The sequence below is a fragment of the Heloderma suspectum genome, chromosome 1 (assembly GCF_057233095.1).
Source record: "Heloderma suspectum isolate Gila_16-S chromosome 1, 16-S_ref, whole genome shotgun sequence".
NCBI classification, from domain to species: domain Eukaryota; kingdom Metazoa; phylum Chordata; class Lepidosauria; order Squamata; family Helodermatidae; genus Heloderma; species Heloderma suspectum.
In genome coordinates this window covers 312505726-312530755 of record NC_139458.1, presented here as the reverse complement: position 1 = coordinate 312530755, position 25030 = coordinate 312505726, and the positions used below count along the sequence as shown (strand labels likewise).

The 25030-nt window shown below is 43.3% G+C and overlaps 1 protein-coding gene across 9 annotated transcripts in view; it reads right to left on the bottom strand.

Moving 5' to 3' along the window:
- Positions 1 to 25030, bottom strand: part of KLHL32 (kelch like family member 32) — a 98712-nt gene that overhangs the window by 54548 nt on the left and 19134 nt on the right. For all 9 annotated transcript variants that reach the window (XM_084827157.1, XM_084827155.1, XM_084827156.1 and 6 more), the window contains exons 4-5: positions 16175 to 16282; positions 4520 to 4618 (exon numbers count right to left, since the gene is read on the bottom strand). In XM_084827157.1, the coding sequence (XP_084683283.1) occupies positions 4520 to 4618; positions 16175 to 16282 (207 nt within the window). The remainder of the gene's footprint in view (positions 1 to 4519; positions 4619 to 16174; positions 16283 to 25030) is intronic.

Genomic DNA, 25030 nt, shown 5'->3' with positions numbered 1-25030 from the left:
TTGAATATTTACTATTTACACATACCAGCCAGTTGTGTCAATCTATCAATTAAATGCTAGATTTATGAAAATATGTATTGTATGCTTCATTATCACTAATCACTTATCTGGATAAAGGACACCCAGAAACTTAGGTGAATCTTAGGTCCAGATGCATGTTTCATCATTTAATGTGTCAAACCACTATCACAGATCAAACACCAGAGGCATGACAGCGCCATCCAATACAACTCCCCTCTCTCCTGCTTTTGACTTCTTTTTAGGCATGACAGACAAGGAAGAAAATGGCACACCTAGTGAAATCTGCCACTTGGAGCAACTGTGTCAGGACAAGACCTGCCCTGCAGGTACTACCTGACCTATAGCCCTAAAGCCAGCATTTTCAGTTGGCCACAGTTCACAAGTTCAATACATTAAATGGTTGCTAGAGGGTTTTTGTTGTTAAATTATTGTTATGAAATTTTAAATTGTTTTAGTTCTTGTTGTAAGCTGCCCTGAGAACTTTGTTACAGGATGGCCTATAAATAATTCAAAACAAACAAATAATTAAAATAAAATAAGGGCTACTTTTTCCTGTTATGGCCATCATATGGAAGCCATTAGAAATGCTTCTGTTTGATGGCCATAACTTAATAATTAACACTGAAATGATAAGATGCTGGCCACATTCGGACATCACCCTATACCATAGTTTAGCATGATGAGAATGAGCTGCGCTGAGCCTTAAACTTGCATACTCCCCACCTCCTCTCTCCTCATTTGGCATGGCTGCAAAGAACAGTCCAGAAGTTTTCGCTTCCAATTTCAATGAGCCACAATTTCAATCATCTGAACCCTAAACTATGGTTAATGTTAACTACGGTTATTTAAACAAGCCAGCTTCATAACTCATGGTTTGAAGTTGGATTGTTTCAAACAAACTATAGTTTAAACTAAACTATGATTATATTAGCCTTCCCCACCCTGGTGTCCTCCAGATGTGTTGGACTACAACTCCCATCAATGATCTTGCTGGCTGGGATGATGTGAGTTGTAGTCCAACACATCTGGACTATAACTCGGGGTTCAGAAGTCATGTGACATCCAAACACAGCCACTGAGTGATGCATATGTATGCATAAAGCAGCTTAAAAGACTGATGTTGGAGAACTAATTAAACACCTAGGGGAAGAACATCACATGGTACTTCCCTCCTGGGACTGTAGCACTTCAGTTGCAAGATGGAGATCACATGTTTGCATGCTTCCTCATATGCAAAACCCCACAAATAATCAAAAACACCTGCACATAGAAAACTAGCATACCTATGATAAGGCTAGGCTAGAATCTATGCTACCTTCCCACAGGCAGAGTTTTTTGATGTTGAGGGCAAAGGGCAAAAAGGCCAGATAATTCAAATCCATAAACTTTGTTTGGTGTCCTTGAATCCACTCAGTAAAGGCGAGGTCCACTTCTTGCATGCATTAAAAAAGGGGGATCTCCTAATAATATCTTATGGTGAGTTCATGCCCTGAAAAATTTACCTAACAACATACATTCTTTCAAATAACGAGGTAGCAAAACGTTGAAATGGGAGATTGACAGAGTAGGAAGGTTTTCAGTTGGTTATGCATGCCTAATGGATGACCCTAGCATTCTAGATGAAGAACCATGATCCCCATGATACAGAATGCAATATTTTTAGCTATGGAACATAGCGAAGCACTATCCATGAAAATACATCAAGGGTAACATGCATGCATAGATTCTTTGGTATTTAGTTGCAAATGGTTAAGGACCCAGAAATCAACTTCCAGCTAATATTATTTCTTTCACTGTCTTACATGATACCTTTGCTTTATTGAAGCAACTGAGTGCAAAAAAGGTGTTGGGTTTTGTTTTGTTTTGGTTTTTTTTTTTAAAAGCTAGAATATTGCTATTTGTACTTATTCTGTTTTTAGAAAGCTCAGGACATATGGGTCTCCAACACAGCATCTGATCAAATTCCCACCCCTCTAGCAACCAATCCATTCACTAAATGGGAATTTCTTGCATTCCATAGCTTCCAAAAATCAACAGACAAGCCATGTTTTAAAGTCTTCTAAAACATTATTCGCAGTGCTGTAAGGTGGTATATGTATGCAAATGCTAACAAAAGCTCCTGTCAGCCCATGTGGACCTGTGGATTGTAGCACTGCACCTTTGATGAGATTAATTTCTTGCACGTTAAACTATGAATTAACCTAAGTATATAGACTTTAGATGTATCTTAAGCTAATCCCCAGTGTCTCATCAGCCTTTCTATCAAGCTAATAAAAGTTCCTGAGAAGGAAAACCATTACACTTTTCAGAACTCTTCCTTGGCTGCCAGTAATAACTCTATATGAAAATAGAAGATCTTGCTGTAATCATCATCTCTTCCTAATAAAGACAACAGCAACCTATCACAGACTAGTTGTGCTGGATGTCTCTACAGCTGTTGCCACCACACATTCCTGTCCTGATTCTAAGAGGTAAGAAGAGAGAAAGGAAATTCTGGAAACCTTCCTAGTGCTTCACTTTGGAAACTAGAGAATAAACCCAGCCCCCCAGGAAACCAACAAATTCCAGTATGATTCAGTGGTTATCCCTAGTTGAATTCTATCTTGGTTAAATTCAAACATGGAACAAAAGTCAAATAACTATTGGATGGATGGCAGTCATGAGCACATCACACACCTGCCAAGTCCTACTTCCCTGGCCAGTTAGTTTTGTGCAAACGCCACCACGGTCAAGATTCAGCTTTCAGCATGCATTAGCAAGTGCTCAAAATGCAGTGTCTGTGGCAGCCTGCCAAAGACTGATTTTCAAAAGGTTATCATGTAACCAAATGGTCAGATAAACTGGGCCAGAAAGAATTAGGCAGACAGACCAGAAGCCACAGTATCCAGAAGACATCAGAGCTCTTGTCCTATGCAGCAGCACAGCTTAGAATGAGAAAGCTGAAGCAACTGGATGAAGGGTGACTTGGGCGACAAGAGTAACCCAAGAACGGGCTTTCCCAGGCAACAACAAAAAGTGTTACTTGTTGCTTAATGTTACCCTAGACTTGCTGCAGAACGAACGGTACAACATTCCAGCCTTATGTAAAGGATAGTGAGTTGATTATTTATGTGACTCATTTACCAGGAAAGCAAAGTACAGGCAGCCTTGTCAGGTGAGTTAAATAGAAGCTGGCAGACTTCAGTTGGTTGTCTTCATACTTTAAGAGGGATCGTTACTGGAGAGAACTAAGAAACTTTTGAGAAGGCATTTTAAAAAGACCTTGGCTTATTATTACCTTATTATTACATTTATATGCCACCTTTTTTCCCCTTGCAAGGAACCCAAGGTAGCTGACATAGTCCTCTGCCTCTCGATTTTATCCTTACAACAACCCTATGAGGCAGGTTAGGTTGAGAGTCACTGACTGGCCGAAAGTCAGCCAGGGAGCTTCATGGCCAAGTGGGGACTAGAACCCGGATCTACCGTGTCCTAGTCCAACATTCTAACCACTAGACCACACTAGGGAGCCGATGGTCTTTTTGGGTAAGCAGTGAAAGAATGGTGAGTAAGCAGTGAAAGAATGGTGGATATGAAGGAAGTATTTTTGCTATTCCATGACAGCATGTAATGAAGTTCAATGAAACAGGGTATTACCTGATGCCTGTACTTTGCTTCCCTTGTTAGTAAGTTACTTGCATAAAGATTGTTTCCATTTATCTATTTCAGAACTTGATTCTGCTTTCTGGGCCAATGTGTTATTTCCTTAAAAATATATACTTCCTGATTTAGGAATTTAGAACTGTGCAACTTTATTCCAGTATCATGTGTGTGTATTTCAGTTGTTGGATCTCTTGTTGGGTCTGACTGTCTGTTAGCCTTCAGGCATGGTATCTTTGGATTTTATTCCATTTAAGTTATATATGAGTGTAATAACATGTATATATGACTCGTGCATAAACATCAGAGTCTAGTGGTTTAATTGTGTCAGTTGTGTGCTCTTCAGCACTCTTAGTTGTCTTTACTTGCAACTGTACATTCATTATGTTTAGGTACATATGAAAACAGGCAGTCTCTCAGATACCCTAGCTCTAAGTTAGGAAAGGCCTGAAAGGTCAAATGAGAGCACTTTGAACTGGGCCTAGAAACAGAATGGAAGCATAATATTATCATAATGCCCAGTCCCAGTTAGTAATCTACCAGCTGCATTTTGCACTAACTGCAGTCTTCAAAGCCAACCCTTTATAGAGCATATTACATTAACCTGTACATTACCAGAGCATGGATAACTGAGGCAAAAAACAAACAAAAAACCCATCTAAAGGTAGAAGATGACCTTTCCAATTTCAGCCATAAAGTAATAATCAAGGTATATTGCAGTTCCAATCTATTCTTTGTTGTATAGCTGATGGTGGTCATCCTAACTTCACAGATGAACCCACATGTAACAGAGATTTAGGAACAAAGTTAAGAGCAGCCAAATAAAGGGAAAGGGAACTATCAAGTCCCTTCTCCTTACCTGGATAAGATAGTGAGAACATAAACTAAGCATCTCCAGCAGCTGCAGGTGACTCCCTGCAGCAAGCACATCCTGGATCACTCCTGGCTCCAAAAGAACCTATATTAGGAAATTAAAAAATAAAGCTGGTAAGGAATCTGTCCTTAAAAGTGCTCTGCAAAACATCCAGTATAATGTTTCTAGTTGTCAGTTTTTACAACGCTCCAGTTGTACAATCTATTTTTTTTGCATTTTGTTTGAAAACTTTTACAAACAAAATATTGAACTACAGGTAAAAGGTCAGTTGTTTGTCTCACAATAAGAGGGAGGCAGAATCATCCTTACATATTTCTATAGCCAGCAAAGGTTATTTTCTAAGCTATAGTGCCCATAAGGAACATAGAAGCTGATTTATAACAAGTCAGACCACTAGTTCAGTATCATCTACACCAGAGGTGGGCAAAAGATGGCCCTCCAGATGTTTTGGACTTCAATTCCCAGAAGCCCCTGTCAGCCTGGCCAATGGAATTTCTGGAAATCGACACCCAAAACATCTGGAGATCCACCTTCTGCTCATCCTGATCTACACCGATTGGCAGTGCCCTCCAGGATTTCTGACAGGAGTCTTCCCCAGCCCTACATCAAAGGACATTCCAAGGACATGGGGGCACTGGGCTACAATCCTTCCCCAATAGGTGGAATAATCCTACAGTGGGAGGAAGGGAGAAACCAACGGAGACAAACCACCTTTTCCTGTGCCCTGCTGGGCTAGCACTGCTAGCCCAGCAGGGCACAGGAAATGTTGGGGCAGGAGACAGAGTAGCTCTTTATCTTTTCCCCCTCTCCAGTTCCCTTTTCCACCGTTCCCACTGATTCCAATGGGAGGAAAATTAGCTATGCCATTTCCAGCATATTCAAGAGACATCTTATTTCTTCTGTTTTGCTTCCAACTTTGTACAAACCCAGCTACTTTGCACTCCCATACAGGTATCTCCAGTTTCAGTAGTAGAGAACTTTTTGTAGTACTTTTGGTTCTACATCCCAGCAAAGGTAATGACATCTGCATGAAACTTTTCATGTTAGCTCTTGTGGGCCAATATTGGAATGCACATTTAAAACACATATAGGTGCACAGTTGTCTGAACATATTTAATCCCATATTGAATATGTCTAAAATAAAACCATTAACACATTAAAAACTGCAGCACTGGATATTCTGTGCACGGTGTATAACTGGTCCAAACTTCAGATGCAGATACAATTCATTTAGTTCACAAAAGGACCAGCCCAAGATAAGTTATTTGCCTGATGCAGAGCAGAGTATGGCACCCTCACCCCCCACCCCAAGGTGCAGAGTACTCAAGGCTGGTCAAGTTATTTTGGCACATGGGGCAGAAAATCCCAGAAGCACTTCTCCTTCTGTGGTGGTGGTGGTGGTGGTGGTGGTAATAATAATAATAATAATAATAATAATAGCAACAACAACCTATCAATATCAATATCTACATCTAACAATTTGCTACCCTTTCATGAAACCCAAAATCAGATGCCTTAAGCAGCAGTCTCACTCTGCCAAATACTTAGGCTGACCTGCAAGTTCACACTATGAGGACATGTACAATGTACATGTAATTCAGAGGCCTCCCAGCTTGGTTCCCATTTTGTGGGATTTACCTGAGGGAGGCTGTGATGCAACCATGGCAGGCTTTCAATGATAACTAATGTAATATGTGGACACCCTCACTCCAAGCTAAAAAAGATTTAGGATCAGAATGTCATCATCAGGTATTTTTCATACATGGAACCTTTGGCAACACTATTACTATTTCAAAGAAATATTTCAGTGTATCTGATACTATTCTTCCACCATTTCCCCCCCAAAACAGTGGTTATTTACAATATTTGGGGGGGAGGTTCTTTCCATTCACATTAGTAGTCTGAAATCCCTTAATTTGTGTGTAACAAGAAACAGCGCTACAGGAGGGGAAGGCAACATGGTCACTGTGGGATACTTTTCTTGACGCCCCCCAAAGTGCCCTATCCCACCCACAAAGTGCCCTATCCCACCCACCTTTGGTGGTCATCCAGAGTAAGAGGGAAAAGAGGGATGGGGGGAATAAGTTGGCTGGCAGAGGACTGGGAGAGATAAAAAGAGTTTGTCTGCTATGAAATTAGTTTCTGTTGACACTGAAAACTGTGGGTTCAAGGGAGTTGTTTAGTGTGTTGGGGCTCAGACACCATCATCACCTTGTACTTAACTGTTTGGGAAGGTTAGTCCCAAAGGACAAGGAACCACGCCATGATGGCAGCCATTTTGTGGTGGTGCTTCTGAAATTGTTAGATGTGCCCATTGGCCCAAAAAGGTTGCCTACCCCTGTGCTACCGCAATTCAGAGAGCAACTGGCTTCTTTCCTATTTATGTTATTTAGTCAATATGGGACAGTCCACTTATTTATGGCATAGGACTGTGTGGTTGAACAGCAAACTGAATGCAGGCAGGCAAGCATAGTTTTATTGATTCTATATGTATTCTACCCCTCAGTACTATACTTTCAGAGCGACTCTCAAACAATAACAATATAAAACAGCAGAGGAATAAACGTGTACACACACACACACACACACACACACACAAATATCAGATGAAAAAAATGAACTGATGTTTAAAAGGCGTTGGAAAAATAAAATGGTGTTCACTTGGCACCATTATGTCATCAGTAAAGCTCCCTGGGGAAAGCATCCCAGGAAACTACAGCTAAGAAAGCTGTCTCACAACCCACCTAACTTAAAAGGGTAGGGGCCTCTGATGACAAACTCAGGTTGGAAAAGTACATCTGGAAGAAGACAGTCCTTTGGGTAACCAGATCCCAAGCCATGTAGGACTTTAAAAGATAAGCACCAGGACTTTGAATTTTGCTTTGAAACAGACCAACAGCAAGTGACGCTGATTCAAAAATAGCAAAATGTGTTGGCTAATGCCAGTCCCAGTTAATAGCCAAACATTTGTGTTTGGAACTAAATCAAGTCTCTGAGAAGTTATCAAGGCAGCCCCACATACAACGCGCTGCAGTAATTCGAGTTAACAGGGTGTGGATAACTGTGACCAGGCTATCTTTATCCAGGAGAATTTGTAGCTGGTGCATCAGCTTTAGCTGATGAAGGGTGCTATGTGCCACAGAGGCCATCTGAGCTTCCAGTGACAGGGCTAGATCAATCAGCAAAATGTGTTGCCTAATGCTTATCTTGAACTGCAAGCCTGATCCTTTAAAGCAGGGATGGGCAACTTGTGGCCCTCCAGAGGTTTTGGCCTACAACTCCTATGATCCCCCACCATGGACTGTGCTGGCTAGGGCTGATAGGAGTTGTAGGCCAAAACTATCTGGAGGGCCACAAGTTGCCCCAGCCCCCACACACACACTTTAAAACAAACATCCCCCCACCCCCCGGCCACCTTTAATCAGACGTACCAGCCACCAGGGGCTAGAAAAGACTCCTGTCTGAAACCTTGGACAGCCACCGCCAGTCAGTGTAGACAATACTGAGCCAGATGGATCAATGGTCCAACTCAGTATAAGGCAGCTTCCTATGTTCCTAATTACCTCCTGAAACATACAATTGAAAGTACACTGCAAGTCCAAATTAACAAACGGGCTAATGAAAGATAAGAAGAAAACAAAAGAATAGTAAATGGTGATTGCTGAAATACTAAACATGAATCCTGCTTCTGCTGAACAGGCAGAATGCAGTTTCTCACCATAGATAACTTTGTTCCCTTTTTAATATCCAATCCCTGCAACACCAACTGTTTCCACTAGAGGTCTCAAGACACCCACTTTATACAGAAAATAAATTTTTCGCCTCTCTACTGTTTGAATAAATAAATGAAACAGAAAGAACTGCAATGCATATTTGAAGGAGAGATAAAATGTTAAAACTAAATATTTATCTATCTGGTAAAGAAAAAACTCTCTGGAAAAGACCCTGATGCTGGGAAAGATTGAAGGCAAAAGGAGAAGGGGACGACAGAGGATGAGATGGCTAGATAGCATCACCGATGCAATGAATATGAACTTGAGCACACTCCGGGAGAGAGCGCAGGACAGGAAGGCCTGGCATGCTATGGTCCATGGGGTCACGAAGAGTCGGACACGACTGAACGACTGAACAACAACAACAAAACTACTTCACATACAGCACAATCCAGCAGGGGCTCCTAGATGCATGTAGATTAGGCACAGGAGGGTCAGCTTTCTAGGAATACTCAAGTGTACTATAGGGTAGGGGTTTGCAGAAAGTATATCTATACCTCCTAGTAAGATCTCTGGGTGATTTGCAGTAGATCAGTAAGGGGTTCTGATTTCCTAATGTTTAACAACAGGAACAACAAAATGGCTCCCCTCCTACCCTAAACTGTACTGTGGAAATGAACAAAGCTTAGGGCACAAGTAAGCAACGTGGTGCTCTCCAATTTTTGATTACAATTCCCATAATCCCTGACCATTAGCCATGTAGGCTGGGGCTTATAAGAGTTGTAGTCCAAAATATCCAGAGGGCTTAGGGCAATCCTTGTGTGAAAGATTGTGACCGCCACTCAGTTCTGGTAATCAACACAAATTCCTGGGCTCAGAGTTGTTTAATTCTGAGCATATGTCATTTGAACCAGATTCTGGTTGGTAAATCCCATAGTTAAACTCCTGAAGTAGATCCTGCAAACCTGAAGTCTGCACAGCGGTAGTGCCTCCTGCATGGAATAGCTGGGTAAAGTTATTTGTCAATTTCCCATCGTTCCACTAAGATGCTCAGAACACTTTATGTGTTTCACCACATTTTACTGTCAAAACAACCCAGTGAGGTAGGTTAGGCTGAGAGAAAGTGACTGTCCCAAGATCACGTAGGGAGCTTCACAGCCGAGTGGGGATTTGAAGATGGATCTCCCAATACATCCCTTTGCCGAGTCCTTCTTGATCCTAGGATGTGCTTGTAATGCTCATATATAAATATACACATACAGTGCCACCTCTAGACCAAATAGCACCCCAGTGAGGAGCTTCTTTGCGTTCCCCCCCTCCCCCGCTCCATTTATTCAGCTTGGGCTACAAGTGCAATAAAAAGAATAAGGTAGCCAATTTCATGATTTTGATGTACGATTTGTAGGAGTGATTTATTATGTCATACAAGATGATACAATTACATGCATAGATCGAATCCCAACCATTCACATGCACACAATGACCTGGTTCAGCTATTGGGCGGTATAGAAATGAAATTAATAAAAATAAATAATGGTGGCATTTGGTGGCAAATCCTGGGTTAATTAACCCAAGATTTTCAGAGATGCAGACCACATGCAAGCCACTTTCCATTTGCAGCAACAACCTATGAATGCCCCATTGTAGGTTGTCAGCGTGATGTCCAAACCCTGACACTTTGGGTTGTTTGTGGGTTAAACAACCCAAAGTTAACCCATGGTTTGTTCTTAGGTTAACTCTGGGTTGTTTTAACCCACAAATAACCAGCCTGACCCAGTTTACATGTAGCAGCAGCAAATCATGGGTTAATTAACCAAAGATTTGCCACAATATGTCCAGGCACATTCTGTGGCCATTTTGAATATTCAACCCCAATCAGGGGCTGCTACATAATTAGGTTAACTGTGGATTGTTTAACCCATGATTAGCCCATAGTGTCCAGGCTCAGACATCATGTAGCAACCCCCAGTCTTCCAGATCAGGGGTTGAATATTTGCTACAATTATACTTGAACAGCATCAAAGTGTCTGAGTTTAGACACTTCGGGGCATTCGTAGTTTGTTGCTGCAAACTGGAAGCAGCTCGCACACGATGCACATCCCTGCAGATCGTGGGTTAATTAAGCCACCATTTGCTGCTAAATGTTATGTGCTAACAGCCCTAATTTGTTGAAAAGGCACCAATGTTGCAAATTTCTCCCTGAATTTAAAAACAAAAACAAAAATGACAACACACAAGTCACTGTTGCTGGCTTTCCAAGGAGGATAAACAGTTTGCACTACTGTCAGTGGATTTTTTTTCCGCTACCGAGTGGATAATTGAACAGACCGTCTTGATGCCCCCACCACTGTAAGCATGCTGTCAGCCAAACATATATAGAACCAAACTGAAACACAGATGTTTCTTAAAATGCAGAAACACAGAAGACATAGAGCTACTTTTTAAACAACAGATCTCAAAGCCATATTAAAATCTCCTTTTGAAAGAGTCCCCAGTTGCTTGAGTCATCTTGAACCAATTCTTGGGCAAGTACACCTCTCTATGGCGCACCTACTTTCTGTGGCACACTACAACCTATATGGTGTAGATCTGTGGGGAGGTAATGTAAGGAAGATTCTGCAAGGGACTGGATGGCTGTTGATCCATTCCGGTTCTACAATTATAAATAATGAATGCTTAATTTTAGGGATGATAAATGATTCAAATGATGAAGACAAACAGATCTTTATTATTTGATATTTACCCAGCAAATACTGACCTTGAAAACAAAACAGTCTAAAGAAGGTTCTTGCTGTGCTTATTCTATTACCAAAGTTTATTTATTGAGCACATAATCACAAAATTTTCACCTTGCCATCTTTTAGCCAGTCCAGCCCAGTTCTTTACCTTCCAGTTGTTTCAATTCACATGTAACAGTGGCAATTCCTGGGCTGTTTAACCCAGGAACTGCCGTGGATGAGTGAAGCAGGTGAGTGGTGCATGAGCCATTTCCGCTTTTAAATAACAACCTAGGAACATATCATTCCTAGGTTGTTTTGTGACATGTGAACCTGGAGACTCTGGGTTGTTTATGGGTTAAACAACCTAGAGTTAACCCATGGTTTGTTGTTGGGTTAACTCCGGGTTTAATCCATAAACAAGCCAGAGTTTCTGGGTTCGAACACCACAAAACCACCCAGGAACGAGATGTTCCTGAGTTGTTAATTAAAAATGGAAATGGCTCACGTGCAGCTCATGCACTCTGCTCACCCCCAGCAATTTCTAGGTTAAACAACCCAGGAATTGCCACTGTGATGTGCAAACCAGATCATTAACAAGACCCTTGATTCAAGTTTGAGCAATTTTAAAATTTCATACATTTAAGTTAACCAATGGCTATTTCATTTTCTACCTGGGAGTGGTGACAAGCTTATTTGTCACCGGGGCACAATAACTGAGCCAGAAACTGAAATGAGAGGTTTGTCGCAGCAAGCCAAATCCTATTTTGTGCTTGTGGTGAATGACTAAGGCAGCCAATGCACCATCTAGGCTTGAAGAAAAAGAAACAAAAAATCAAATCACAGGGTGGTTTGGGGGGAGTAACTTTTAACAGCTAGAAGCAGGTATAGCTCCAGTTACATTTTTGGAAAATTCTCAAGGAGCTGTTTGCAAGTTACAATACAAAGAATTTTCACGTTGTTCCCCATTTTGGAAAACTTGCCTTTCCTTTGATTTTATGCCAGGGAATTTCAGTCAACATCTATAAACCGATGCCTAAGGAAGTCCCATAAATTTAGAGAGGTTTACTTCTGTATATATATGATGAGGAAATGGCTGCATGATGGCATCATTATCATTAAAAGAAGGATAACAGGGGCAAATGCTGAACAAAAATACTAAACTCATATTGGAAAAGAATAAGGATAAATGAACACACACCCACACACTAGCAAGACAAAAGAGCCAGGAGTCTCAAGTTTGTTGCTCTGAACAAAGAACTATTGTTTTATTTTTATTTTTTTACCTAATTAGGGCTGTTGTGATACAACAGAGAGTTACTGTTTACTCATGGGAGGGGTAGGTACTGGAAATTCTCCATTTCAGAAAGAAAATATCCCATTGCCTTGGTAATACTGTACTGATGGACCAAAACTTATTGTGACAAAGACTTTTCAGAGCAGTGTGTAGGAGGCACATGTACAAATCCAATTATTTGTTAATAGCATTTCTGGATTACACCCACCCAATGCCTTGAAGTTTTCACCATTAAACACTTCAATGGTTTTGAGTCACCTCAAGGGCACAAAGGCTTCTCACTGCTTTGACAGCAGCTGAGCCCATAACATCTGAAAGATTGTCTCTCAGGGAAGGCATTCCAACAAATGTAAATTACAACTTTTAGGCTCTCAGTTGACACAGACGGTTAAAGTAATGGAATCCTTATCCCTAATAAGGAAAATTTATCTGTTAAGAGGCACGACGCTGGTTGATTATGCTTATGCAGGGACTATACAGGGATTGTACACTTTAGTCATGTCAAAATGTACTCAAGTTGAATATGATCATAACTGTGCATTTTCAAAGTCCAACTGCTTAAATTAAGCATTCCAAATGTACAAAAATATCTTATTTCAATCAACATATTTCATTTCGCTTGTAAAAAGTATATTATTCTAATAGCTCAAATTGGTGTTTGTACAACACAAACCCATTGACTCAACAGTATTTTGAAATGGTACTTGGGTCAAAACCATTTTGACAACACTGAAGCCAATGGGGCCAAGTTTGCTTAGATCTTAGGACTTTGGCTCTTCGGCTGTGGGATAGACAAACCAATTATACTACTTTAGATATTATTGACATTAAGATTTATTCTGCAACTACAGCTGCCAAAAGTAGCAGAAGACAAAACAGTATGTAGCTGGTTCTAAAAAGCAGAAGCAAAACTTTATGCAATACAGCATTCCCCTTCCTGCTGCAGCCCTTCCACACACCCCAAAAGCCCACTCCTGAGACTTGCGGGATCCCTGGAGTGGTGTGGAATGTGGTGCAGGGGGCTACAGTAGGAAGAAGCCAGTGGAAATTGTGGGCCCTCTTGGACAAATGTAAGCACTTTCCACCCATGTAAGGGACTCCCTGGTTCCCAACCATAATGTCCATTATATAAGAAAAACATCAACATGACAAAAAATACAAGCAAAATACAACCTATGGGACAAAACTGTGAGAACAGGCCATAGTTCTGTTTCAGATGTCATTAATTTGGGCTCTTTTTGAAAATTTAGTACTCCAGTTTAATGCAGCTAATATCACCAAGACCTTGCCGCACAAACAATACACAATCTTTGAGATACAGAGCAATAGAGGAACCTTTTTTTAGAAAGGGATCCAGAAATGCCATTGACAGAGATTCCTTTCAAGCCCAACGTTTCATCAGTTTTAGCTAACAGATCAGAATCAATCTTTTTTAATGACTTTGTCCTTACATAGCAGCTCTTATTTTAATTAATTAGTTAATTTATATGTGATATTTATATACCACTAAATATAATAATTAAGGGACCGCGGTGGCTTAGTGGTTAAGACGCTGAACTGCAGACTGGAAGGTCGGCAGGTCAGCAGTTCGAGACCCGAGTGCCGCCTGACGGAGTGAGCTCCCGTCTTCAGTCCCAGCTCCTGCCAACCTAGCAGTTCGAAAGCAAGAAATTGCAAGTAGATAAATAGGTACCGCCTCGGCGGGAAAGGTAACAGCGTTCCGTGCACCTCGGTGTCCAGTCATGCCGGCCACATGACCACGGAAGCGTCTTCGGACAGCGCTGGCTCTTCGGCTTAGAAACGGGGATGAGCACCGCACCCTAGAGTCGGACACGACTGGTTGGGGACACCTTTACCTTTTTTAAATATAATAAAATCCCTAAGTGGTTCACGTATAAATATTTTACTTGAGATCCTGCAAACCCCAAAGTAAAAAAGCTACAAGCAAGGTATTCTAACAATCTCAGTGGGGGGTGAGGGAAACACATGATTAATTCCCTCCCCCCGAATAAACTGAGAATTCTACTGTAAATATGCATACACAGCTCAACTATAATCTCAGTAATTAAGAGAGACCTCACATTATTATGGCCTGGGTTCAAAGAGGCACAAGACCAAAGGCTTGGCAGTGGATTTTTTTTTAAAAATCTCCTTGAACAGGAGTCTCTCCAGGGTTGGCCCTCCCATAAGGTGGAGTGAACCCCCTCTTCAGGCAGTAGATCCAGAAGGGTAGCAGACTGTGTGTCCCACCTACCACTGGGAGGTCGACCCACCCTCTGCTGCCATCACCTTGCTGATACCTTGCTCTGAGGATCCCTCAGAGTGAGACATCAGGATGGGTAGCAGCTCTAGAGATCCCCACTGGCCGCTCTTCTGCTGTGGCAAATGCAATAGCTGGAGAGTGGAGAGCAGCCACTTGACTGCCTTACTGATGCCTTGCTCTGAGGAGCCCCACCATTAGCTTTTCCTGCTGCAGCAAATGCAGAAGCAGAAAAACATATGACACAATTTTTCAGAGAGCCTGCAAGTCTCAGTGACTTGCTCTGAGGGGCCCTTCCTCAAGCAAAGCATTGTGAGTGAGGTTGCCTGGAGACCACCATTGTGGGCGAGGTGGCCATAGAGGGGGAGGATCAGTGGCATGCAACAGCAGCAGGGGGCAGAGAAGGTGGCAGGATGTCTTGTGCCAGCCCTGGTCTCTCCACCACCCATGTGCTATCTCAGCTACTTTTGCTAATCCCTTCAATTTCTAAAGTACATTGCAATGTAGCATGCAGTGCTGCTTTTTCAATGCCCGTCATGGGCATATCGAGATAGCTGTGCAGTTTTCTGGATCCTGACCAATGTATTTTTACATCTTCCCTGAAAATGCATGTGGGTGTTGAGCTGGATTTGAAATTGAAATGTGCAGTTGTGCCCCAGCCTGAAAGGCAAAATGTTTCACTTTATATAATATATACCACTTTCTCTGCCCTTTCATAACAGCTGCAGCTGATATTGTGTCCTGAACATGACTGCCAAATTTCATTCTGATATCTTCAAGGGACGTGTCATGTTACAAATAAACGAACAATGCCTAACTCTCAGGGGCCAACGGCATGGTCCCAACAGGCCACGGATCAGGTTTCGGAGCTATCAGACAAGGACCCAATGGAGTAAAGGCCAGTGGAGTAGCAGAAAGGTTCCAGGGCAGACAGGTTCCAGACCAGGTGGAACCAGATAAAGGAAATGCAGAAAGAGTTGTTTAACAGCTTCACTTGCAGACAAGCTGCCAAGAAGCTCAGACTAGGAGAATTCTTATATGACGTCAGCAGGACCTCTACTGGCTCGCCAGGTCATCTGATTCTTTCTGGGTTGCCCAGCTACAGTTTTCCTTCCTGCCACTGTCGGAAGGGGTGCTGTGGAGCAGCAAGGCATAGGGAGTTAAGGTACCAAGGACCCTCTGCCAGATTCCTCTATTTTGAGCCTGTTAGTACCCTACACAAACAGGTAAGTTAACCCCAGGCCTCACACTGCTTGCAAAAATCCACTATCAATACTCCTTTAAAATGACTGTAAAACACTGTGAGATAAGCAGCAAAAGAAGCATTTCTGATCACCTGCTGACATTCACTGGAGCACATATTAAAAGCAGAGTACAGAAAAATGTTGAGGAACTGCCACATTCTTCCTATTGGCAGAAATAAGGGGCCCTGAAAGGCTTCCAGTAGTATACTGGAGTTATGATATAGCAGGATGAGCTGTGAATAGAGTATGTGCTGCAGTGGTCACATGACTACCCCAATACACAGTGGATCCATGAAACCCATTTTTTGCACTCTGCCAATTTGGTTGTGTGAACTGGCTCTCACTTATTTACCAATGCTAAGATGGCTATATACTATTTATAGATCAATTAAGTATTTTAGTACTATACCTGTCCAGTGTATGCGAAGTCCAGCGCTTGCTTTAAACCTATGCTTGTGATGCCATATAAATTCACCTCATCTGCACCACTTTCAACCATACAAAGACTGAACATTGCCTAAGAAAAGAAATAAAACAAGTGTCTATATTAAAATGATCAAGCATAGAAGTTCCATTAAATATCAGGGATTACTGTTGCTCGGTTGCTATTCCCTAATTAAGACATTTATTAATATTGGGTTGGATCCACAGTAGGGTGTAGCACATAGCAGAATTCTGTTCACACTAGAGAGATGGGTGGGAAGGCGATCTTCACAATTCCTCCTTCCCTTGCAGCCCCTTGTGCCTTCTGAAAAACTGCTCCCGAGGGCTGGGTGACCCTCCAGAGCAGCATGAGCAGCAATAAAGGGGACTGCAAGGGGAAGGGGAAATTGGTGAAGGTCAGCCCGCTGCCCCCTTCCTCCAGAGGGGAGCCTCTGCTGGATCCCAGTCCCTTCTGTGAACAAAAGGAGCCCTTCCATTCACAAAATGGCCAATCTGGATCCAACCCAATGTGGTGATTAATCGGTATGCAATCTAATCAAAAGGTCAACGTTATTGGTTTCAGATTAACTGGGTCTGCACAACAGCTGTGCCTCATCACAGCCCATTTAAGCCACGGTGAGATGTGGTGTCCACGGGCGCCGAATTGCCTATTCAGGCTGCAACTGTGGCTTGTTGTGTCATGCAAACCCAGCGAGGGTGGGTTGTTGTCATGGCTAACAAGCAACCCACAATTCTAAAACAGCCATTGGGTTCTGGGTGGTTTGTTAACCATGCCAACAACCCACCATTGCCATGTTCACACAACATGACAAGTCATGGTCGCAGCTTGAATATTCAAAATGGCCACCCACATGTGCTGCTAAACCCCAGGGATTAATTAACCCTGGGGGCTCAGCGTGACATGCAAACAGGCCTAGAATATCCTGAAGTATATCAACACTGACTGATCTTTGAAGGGTCCATCCAACAGCATTTCTCAAACCAAAGTTACTTTCCTGCTTCCCCCCCACTCCAACCCTGGCATGAATGTGCTGCATGGTCTTAGGCAAGCCGCTCTCAGCCTCAGCCTCCTATCTGCATATGGAGATAACAAAACTAGCATACCTGACAGGACTGTTGTAAGGAGTGCTCGGAGTACATATAAAATGCTTGGAACACTTGAAATGCACTATACACACACGCTAAGCATTATTACTCCCATTATTCAGTCAAATGAGATAAGGCTTGTAAAAGGGTCATTGTGGGCATGCAAATCACAGCTGCTGTATATACACCTCATGGGCGCATACACTCACAGCCTCCTTGCAGGTTTCCAGGCAGCTCCATACACCCCCACAGAAACTTACGTGGGAGCTGCTGAGAGTATGAATTTGGTGCAAGCCTTTACAAATCCTAGCAATTACAATTTCTCTATGAAACCAATTTACAATTGTTCTGCAGTGGTAATTACTGATTAAAATTTACGCCTTTTAAGCTTGAATCAAAACACAGTCATTTTGTATTTGTAGTATGAAATAGTGAACAACAGTAGAAAACAGACTGTGTAATACTCTGAAGCCTCAACTCCTATAATCCATCTTTACCAAATGCAGTGCTATAGAAAGCACAGTTCTAAGGAGGTTTGCTAACAACTAGGAGAGCAGCAAATACAGTTTAATGACTTCATAACCCGGAGTGTGACATCCATTCAGTGACCTCCTTTTGTCCTTTATCTGTTACTGCGGACACCACTGTTAATTACAGCCTAAGAGTTTTCTGCACTATGTAAACACAGAGAAATGTCCCTGATTAGCCATGCTAGAGGTACATGATCGATCGACTTTTTGACGCTAGTAAGAGAAAGAGAGACTATTATTCTTGTATTTACCATTATAAAAATGACCATGCCCTTTTACACATTGGATTTTACTCCTTCCCCATCCCAGATGGATTTATTGGGCTTCAAGGAACCAGATCTCACATACTTGTGCTCAATCAGAATGGTATTATGAATGAATGGTATTATGTTTTTCATAGTATGGGTAAAATTCAAATGCTTCCCTTTATAGATCTTCGATGAAACATTGTGCTTTGCATAAATAGTACATTTCAGATACACATGGTTTCACAAAAAACATTCCTTGTGAAAGGGGATGCAGGGAAAAGGCGTGAAAAAAACCCATGTGGTATGTCTCATCTTGCATTCCTTAGACTTGACAAGCTTTGCACTTTTCTTACTAAGCTAATCAGTAAACTATAAAGCAATCAAGCAATGATAGAGCATGAAGGAATAAAAATGTATTCCAATAATATTTTCTTTTCTGAAATGACATAGAGGAGAGTGAAAAAAGTATTTTTGGATTAGTCAACTGAATGTAGCATCTAAGGCCAGATTTGTAGTTCTATCACAGGCAGTACCTGTTCACATTGATATCTGGTCCTTCTAACAATCTGGTATTAGAAAGACATCTTGGGTTGTGTTTCCACGACAACGGAAGGAGAAGCTAATGGAGGAGCACCGGATTTTTTAAAAGGAATCGGCCAGAAGATTCTCCACACTTCTCAGAACATACTTTCTGGTGGGGGTTGGGGGGAGTGAACGTCATACGACTGGCAGGGGCTGCTCAACCAGTAAGAGAGGCTCCCCCCTGCTTTCCCCTGAAAGTCCAGATGCATCTGCATTTCAGGAGCAAGCCTCATTGAGCACAATGGGAGTTACTTCCGTGTAGACACAAATATGCTTGTCCTGGGAAAAGGGGGGGAGAACACAAAGATGGAAACCAGCCTGCTATTTAACCCACAGGACCTCATTGACCACAATAGGAGTTACTTCTGAAGAGACAGTAATGGGTTTGTTGTGGGAAAGAGACCAGTAAACACAAAGACAGAAACCAGCCCCCAATTGTAACCTGCAGGATCTCTATAATGAGGCTGTGAAGTACTTCCTAAGACAATTAATCGAGCCTCGAGATTGCACTTGATTGCTTAATCGCACTTAAGGAATTGGGCTTTAAAGTGTGCCATTTCAATTGAGGGGGAATCTCTATAAGCTCTGATGTGGGCATTCAAAGGCAAGCCTCATTGACCACAATGGGAGTTACTTCTGAGAAGACACTAATCGGTTTGTTGTGGAAAAGAGACCAAAACCAGCCTCCATTTTAATGCACAGGATCTCTATAAGGAAACTGTGAAGGAGTTATGTCCTCAGCCAGTGGATTGGAGCCTCGAGATCACATTTAAGGAATTTAATCACATTTAAGGAATTGGGCTTTGATATGTCAATTGAGGGGCAAGCCTCATTCAGTACAATGGGAGGAAACACCCTTGACTGGGGTCACAGTGAAAGGCATACCCCTGGGCAGGGCTAGCATACCTGAGTTAAATGCAGGGGTTGGGGCATACAACAACTATACCAGGGAGAACCCAACTTAAGGAAAAGAATCGGACTTTAAGCAGTCTCAGGAAATCTGGTTTTTCCCTGATAAGCTCCAGGTGTGGCTGCTGGATGGCCACAACATCATGTATCCCTAACAACCTCAACATGCAGCCAGCTCAGAGTAAATTGCTGGTGGAAACACTCCCCTGGAGTTGAGCTGGTACAATTCCTTGCCCTTTGTTTTGTTAACTGCTTGCAGGATTTGGATAACCCTCTGCTCACTGCACATACCTTCTAGATCAAAGAATTTTCTCCTACACAGTTTGGTATCCCAGTTATATATCCAACATATTTTCAGGATTCGCTTAGTCACACAATATCTAGGCATTAATTACAGGCGAAAACAGCCGAGCAAAGGGAAGAGAAAACAGGAGGAAAGAAGAAAAGGGTCACCAGACTGAAGATTCCAAAAGGTGGTAAAGTAAGACAAGTAATAAGGTGCTAGAGAAACAGAAAGGGGTGGGGCAATATCAGAAAAGTGTTTCAGTGACCAGGTGAGCATGAAAATATGATTACATTCTGTGGAGCCTTTTCTTATGTCTATCAGAACAAGTAACAGCAGTGGGACAGCGCCTGGGATTGAAGAAGGTAAGAAGGGAAAAGTAATCTGGAGATAGTTGGGTCAGAGTGGGAGTCCATACAAAATGTGGAAAACTCCAACGGGGAAAGAAGGAAGGGAGGATACCAGAGAAAAAGCAAGTGAAGCCAGGTATCCACAGAAAGGATGACTGTAGACAGCAGCTACTCAAAGGTAGAGGAAGCAATACAGGAGAGAGGTTACAAGAGTCAAAAAGCAAATACCATTATCATGCCCATCAGAATAAGTGAAAGAGTGGCCAGACTTTAAAATAAAAGATTGGAGGTGGCAACAGAGAGGAGTCCACATCATACCAGGGATATGAATTCTTAAGGAGTGAAAAAGTAGTAGTAACAGATAAAGAGCATCTTCCTCCCCCTCCATAGAAGAGCTACTGTTGCAAAGACCTCAGTTGAATGGGATACAAGAAGTTGGGGAGGTAGAAAACACGCATAGTCTGGGAAAGGGGGTGATTAGGAATGGGGCCTTGGATTTAGGGAGACATTTCCAAAGATGAGGACACTGAGGAGGAAAAGGTAAACAGGTAAAAACAGTGAAGTAGCAAAAAGTAAAAGAGAACGCAGCAAAAGAGAAATGTGCTAAGTGAAATCTATGCCAAGATGCAACATTAGAGTTCCATTCTGGCGGCAACTGCACTAAAACAATACAAAGGCAGATCAAAGTAATAAACTTTTTTTTCATTTTCAATTGACATTATTTATAAGGCTATTAGTTGTTTGATCAACCTTCAATTAATTATTCAGAGTGTAATTCTATGCGTGTTTATCTAGAGCTAAGTACCATGTTCAATGGGATCTACTCCCATTTACTCTTTGATGCTCTAAAACTTTAATTCCTAGAAACAGTTAGAAAATACTATGCAACTCAACTGAAAACAGCACCAATATGGCAGGAAGAGGCAACACGTATCACCTTGTTCTCAGTCTGGCTCAAAACCGTATTGCATCTCTTCGCCTGAAGAGCAGGGAAAGAGATGTTGATGGAAGCCCCCCATAATACTGATGGGGTTGATACACTTACTGGTAAGCACTTTCTCATGGGTTTTTTATTTATTGATTTAATTTCATTTCTATACTGCCCAATAGCCGAAGCTCTCTGGGCGGCTCACAAAAATTAAACCCATAAAGCGCAGGATAAAACAATTTAAAATATGAAAACTTAAAACCACAATACAACAGTACAACCAGAATAAAACCTAGCAGCAATGCAGATTTAAAATACAGATTTAAAACACCAAAGCGAAAAGATTAGGAAGCTAAAATGCTAAAATACTGGAAGAATAAAAAGATCTTCACCTGGCACCGGAAGGAGTACAACGTAGGTGTCATGCGAACTTCTCTAGAAGCTCATTCCACAGCTGGGATGCCACAGCAGAAAAGGCCCTCTTCCTTGTAGCCACCCACCTCATTTCCTTTGGCAGGGGCTCACAGAGAAAGGCCACTGAGGATGATCTTAGGTAGGGATGTCAGAGAATTTCGCCACAAATCTCGGGGAGGCCGAATGCCAGCACATTCAGCCTCCCAAAATCGGTGGCGAAACGGTCTGTCACCCCCCCGCCCCATCCCCCGGGACGGGACTTACCTTCGGCAAATCTTCCTGGCAGCGGCGGCGGCTCCGGCGGCAGCTGTGGCGGCGGTTCAGTGGCGGCGGCAGCCAGTCTTCCGACCGGCTGCCACTGCCGCCATTTCCAAGTTAAAAACAAAAACAAAAACAAGTGATAGGCTACGTAAAGATTTACATAGCTTATCACGGCTAAATTTTTAAAAACACCGTGATAGGCTACGTAAATCTTTACGTAGCCTATCACGGCTGAGTAAAACAAAAAACAAAAAAACGCGCGTATGCAAATGGCGGTGCCCATGGGCGCCGCCATTTGCGTTCCTTATTTTGGCACGTCTTAGTCTACATAAACATTTACATAGACTACGGCAAAAATAAGGGGAACGCAAATAGCGTAGACGGCCAGGATTCGGGGGGGGGACACAGCGCCTCCTCTACGGCCAGAATTTCGGGGGGGAGGAACAGAGCACTTCCCCCCCGGGCAGAATTTCGAGGGGAGGGACAGAGTGCCTCCCCTCCACCTCGAATCAATTTCGTTAAAAGGTAAGTGACTTTCATACATCCCTAATCTTAGGGCCTGGGCAGGCACATATGGGAGGAGGCGATCCTTCAGATAACCTGGCCACAAGCTGTTAAGGGCTTTCAATGTTAATACCAGCACTTTGAATTGGGCCTGGAAATGGACTGGTAGCCAGTGAAGCTGGAAAAATACTGGCATAATGTGATCTCATAGGCCATTCCCTGTTAACAATCTTGCCGCCCTATTTTGGACTAGCTGATGTTTCCAGACCATTCTCAAAGACAGCCCCACATATAACACATTGCAGTAATCCAGATGAGAAGTTATCAGAACATGGATAACTGTAGCTAGGCCATGTCTGTCCAGATAAGGGTGTAGTTGGTATACCAGCCTAAGCTGATAAAAGTACTCCGTGCCACTGCGTTCACCTGTGCCTCAAGTGACAGTTCTGGGTCCAAGAGTACCCCAGAACTCTGAATCTGATCCTTTAGCGGGAGTGCAACCCCACCCTCCCAGAACAGCTTGAACATCACCTACCCAGGCAGACAAACCACCCACTAATAGTACCTCTGTGTTGTCTGGGGTGAGTTTCAATTTAGTGGCCTTTATCCAGTCCCTTACCGTACCCAGGCACTGATTCAGAACAGCCACTGTCTCACCTGGGTTTGGTGAAAGAGAGAGGTGGAGCTGGGTGTCATCCGCATATTGATGGCACCTCAGCCCACATCTGCGGATAACCTCCCCCAGCGGTTTCATGTAGATGTTGAATAGCATAGGGGATAAAATAGAGCCCTGTGGAACCCCATGGCATAATTGCCAAGGCACAGAGCAATAATCCCCCAGCACCACCTTCTGAAATCGGCCATCCAAGCAGGAGTGGAACCACTGCAGTGCAGTGCCTCCAACTCCCAACCCAGACAACCTATCCAGAAGGACACCATGGTCAATGGTATTGAAAGTCGTTGAGACGTCCAGGAGAATCAATAGGGACATACTCCCCCTGTCCTGCTCCCAGCAGAGGTCATCGCACAGGGCAACCAAGGCAGCTTCTGTTCCAAAACCAGGATCTAGATAATCCATTTCATTCAAGAGTGCCTGGAGTTGTCCTGCAACCGCCCATTCAAGCACCGTGCCCAGGAAAAGGATGTTGGCCGCCGGCCTATAGTTGTAAATGTCCTCCGGTTCCAGGTTAGGCTTTTTCAGGAGTGGCCTGATTACTGCCTCTTTTAAAGAGGCGAGCACCGCTCCCTCTCTCAAGGAGGAATTTACAACTTCCTGGACCAAAGGTTCTTCCCTTGGGTAATGGGTGTGAAGGAATTGAGTGGACAAATCATTGACATGATTCCTTCCTATACAAATCTTACTGTTTTTCCTGGCCAGGCAACATTCTGGCCAAGAAAGCCTTCAAACAAGCCCACAAGATTCCTTCATGCACACAGTTCTGGAACAGCTTGTGAAGAACTACTCCCACACCACTGCTGGTCAGTGAAAGATCAGCACTGAGGCACAGGCTGTGTTCAGGCAAACATTTAAAATGATGAATGATATGATGAAGGTGACATATGGTGATTCTGCCAGCACCATGACTAGTCATTTGAATGCTCTGGCATGGCACAGATGGTTTGCAAGATCACAGCTCATTGCCTCAAGGCTCAACCCAAGATTCCATACTTTTCCAGAATGTAGTATTATTAATTTTCACCCTGCCTTTCTATAAAAGTAGTGTGGTAGTCAGTTAATGAAGTCACAACACAAACCACAACTTAAGAGCAACACCACACTAAAACAGAGTGGAACAACGCATTAAAACAATAGCAGGTGTAATTAGTCTTGTCAGTAACAAAGTTCTGAGAACACACACTGGAATAAAATTATCTTCACAGCTCACCTAAAAGCAAGCAGTGATGGGGACATCTTGGGAGGTCATTCTAGATAAGCTTTCCCCAACCTGGTGCCCTCCAGAGGTTTTGGACTGCAATTCCTGGCCAGTGACCATACTGGCTGGGGCTGGTGGGAGTTGAAGTACAAAACATCTAGAGGACACCATGTTGGAAAAGGCTGTTCTAGATCTTGAGCACTGTAACTGAAAAGGTCCTCCCCATAGGGTTGGCGGAGAATTTCTCCCCGAAACTTCGGGGGGACGAGCGCCAACGTGTTCGGCCCCCCGAACAAGTTTCGGGGAGAAATCCTCCGAACCCCCCCGCCCCCCGCACCCCCCCCCCGGGACGGGACTTACCTTCGCCGAATGTCCCTCCCGGCGGCAGGTCCGGCCGGCGGTTCGGCGGGTGTTCGAGCGGGGCGGGAGCCGGTCTTTCGACCGGCTGCCGCCACCGCCATTCCAATAAAAGAAAAAAAAACAAACACCCCCTGATAGGCTACGTGACGATTCACGTAGCCTATCACAGCTAGATTTGCAAAGTCAGCCGTGATAGGCTACGTCAATCGTCACGTAGCCTATCAGGGGGCGTTTTTTGTTTTTTTTTTTAACTTTCGCGTTCGCGGCCGGGGCGAGGCGGGAAGCCTCCCCCCCGGCCTGAATTTCGGCCGGGCCGAGGCGGGAAGCCTCCCCCCCCGGCCGGAACTTCGCGGGGGGAGCAGCGAAGCGCCTCCCCCCCACCGCGAACGTCCTTCGAGGACAGGTAAGTGACTTTCGTCCACCCCTACCTCTCCAGGATGCCCACCCACTGTAGATCCAACAGCAGAAGGATCGTAAGAAAGGCCTCAGAAG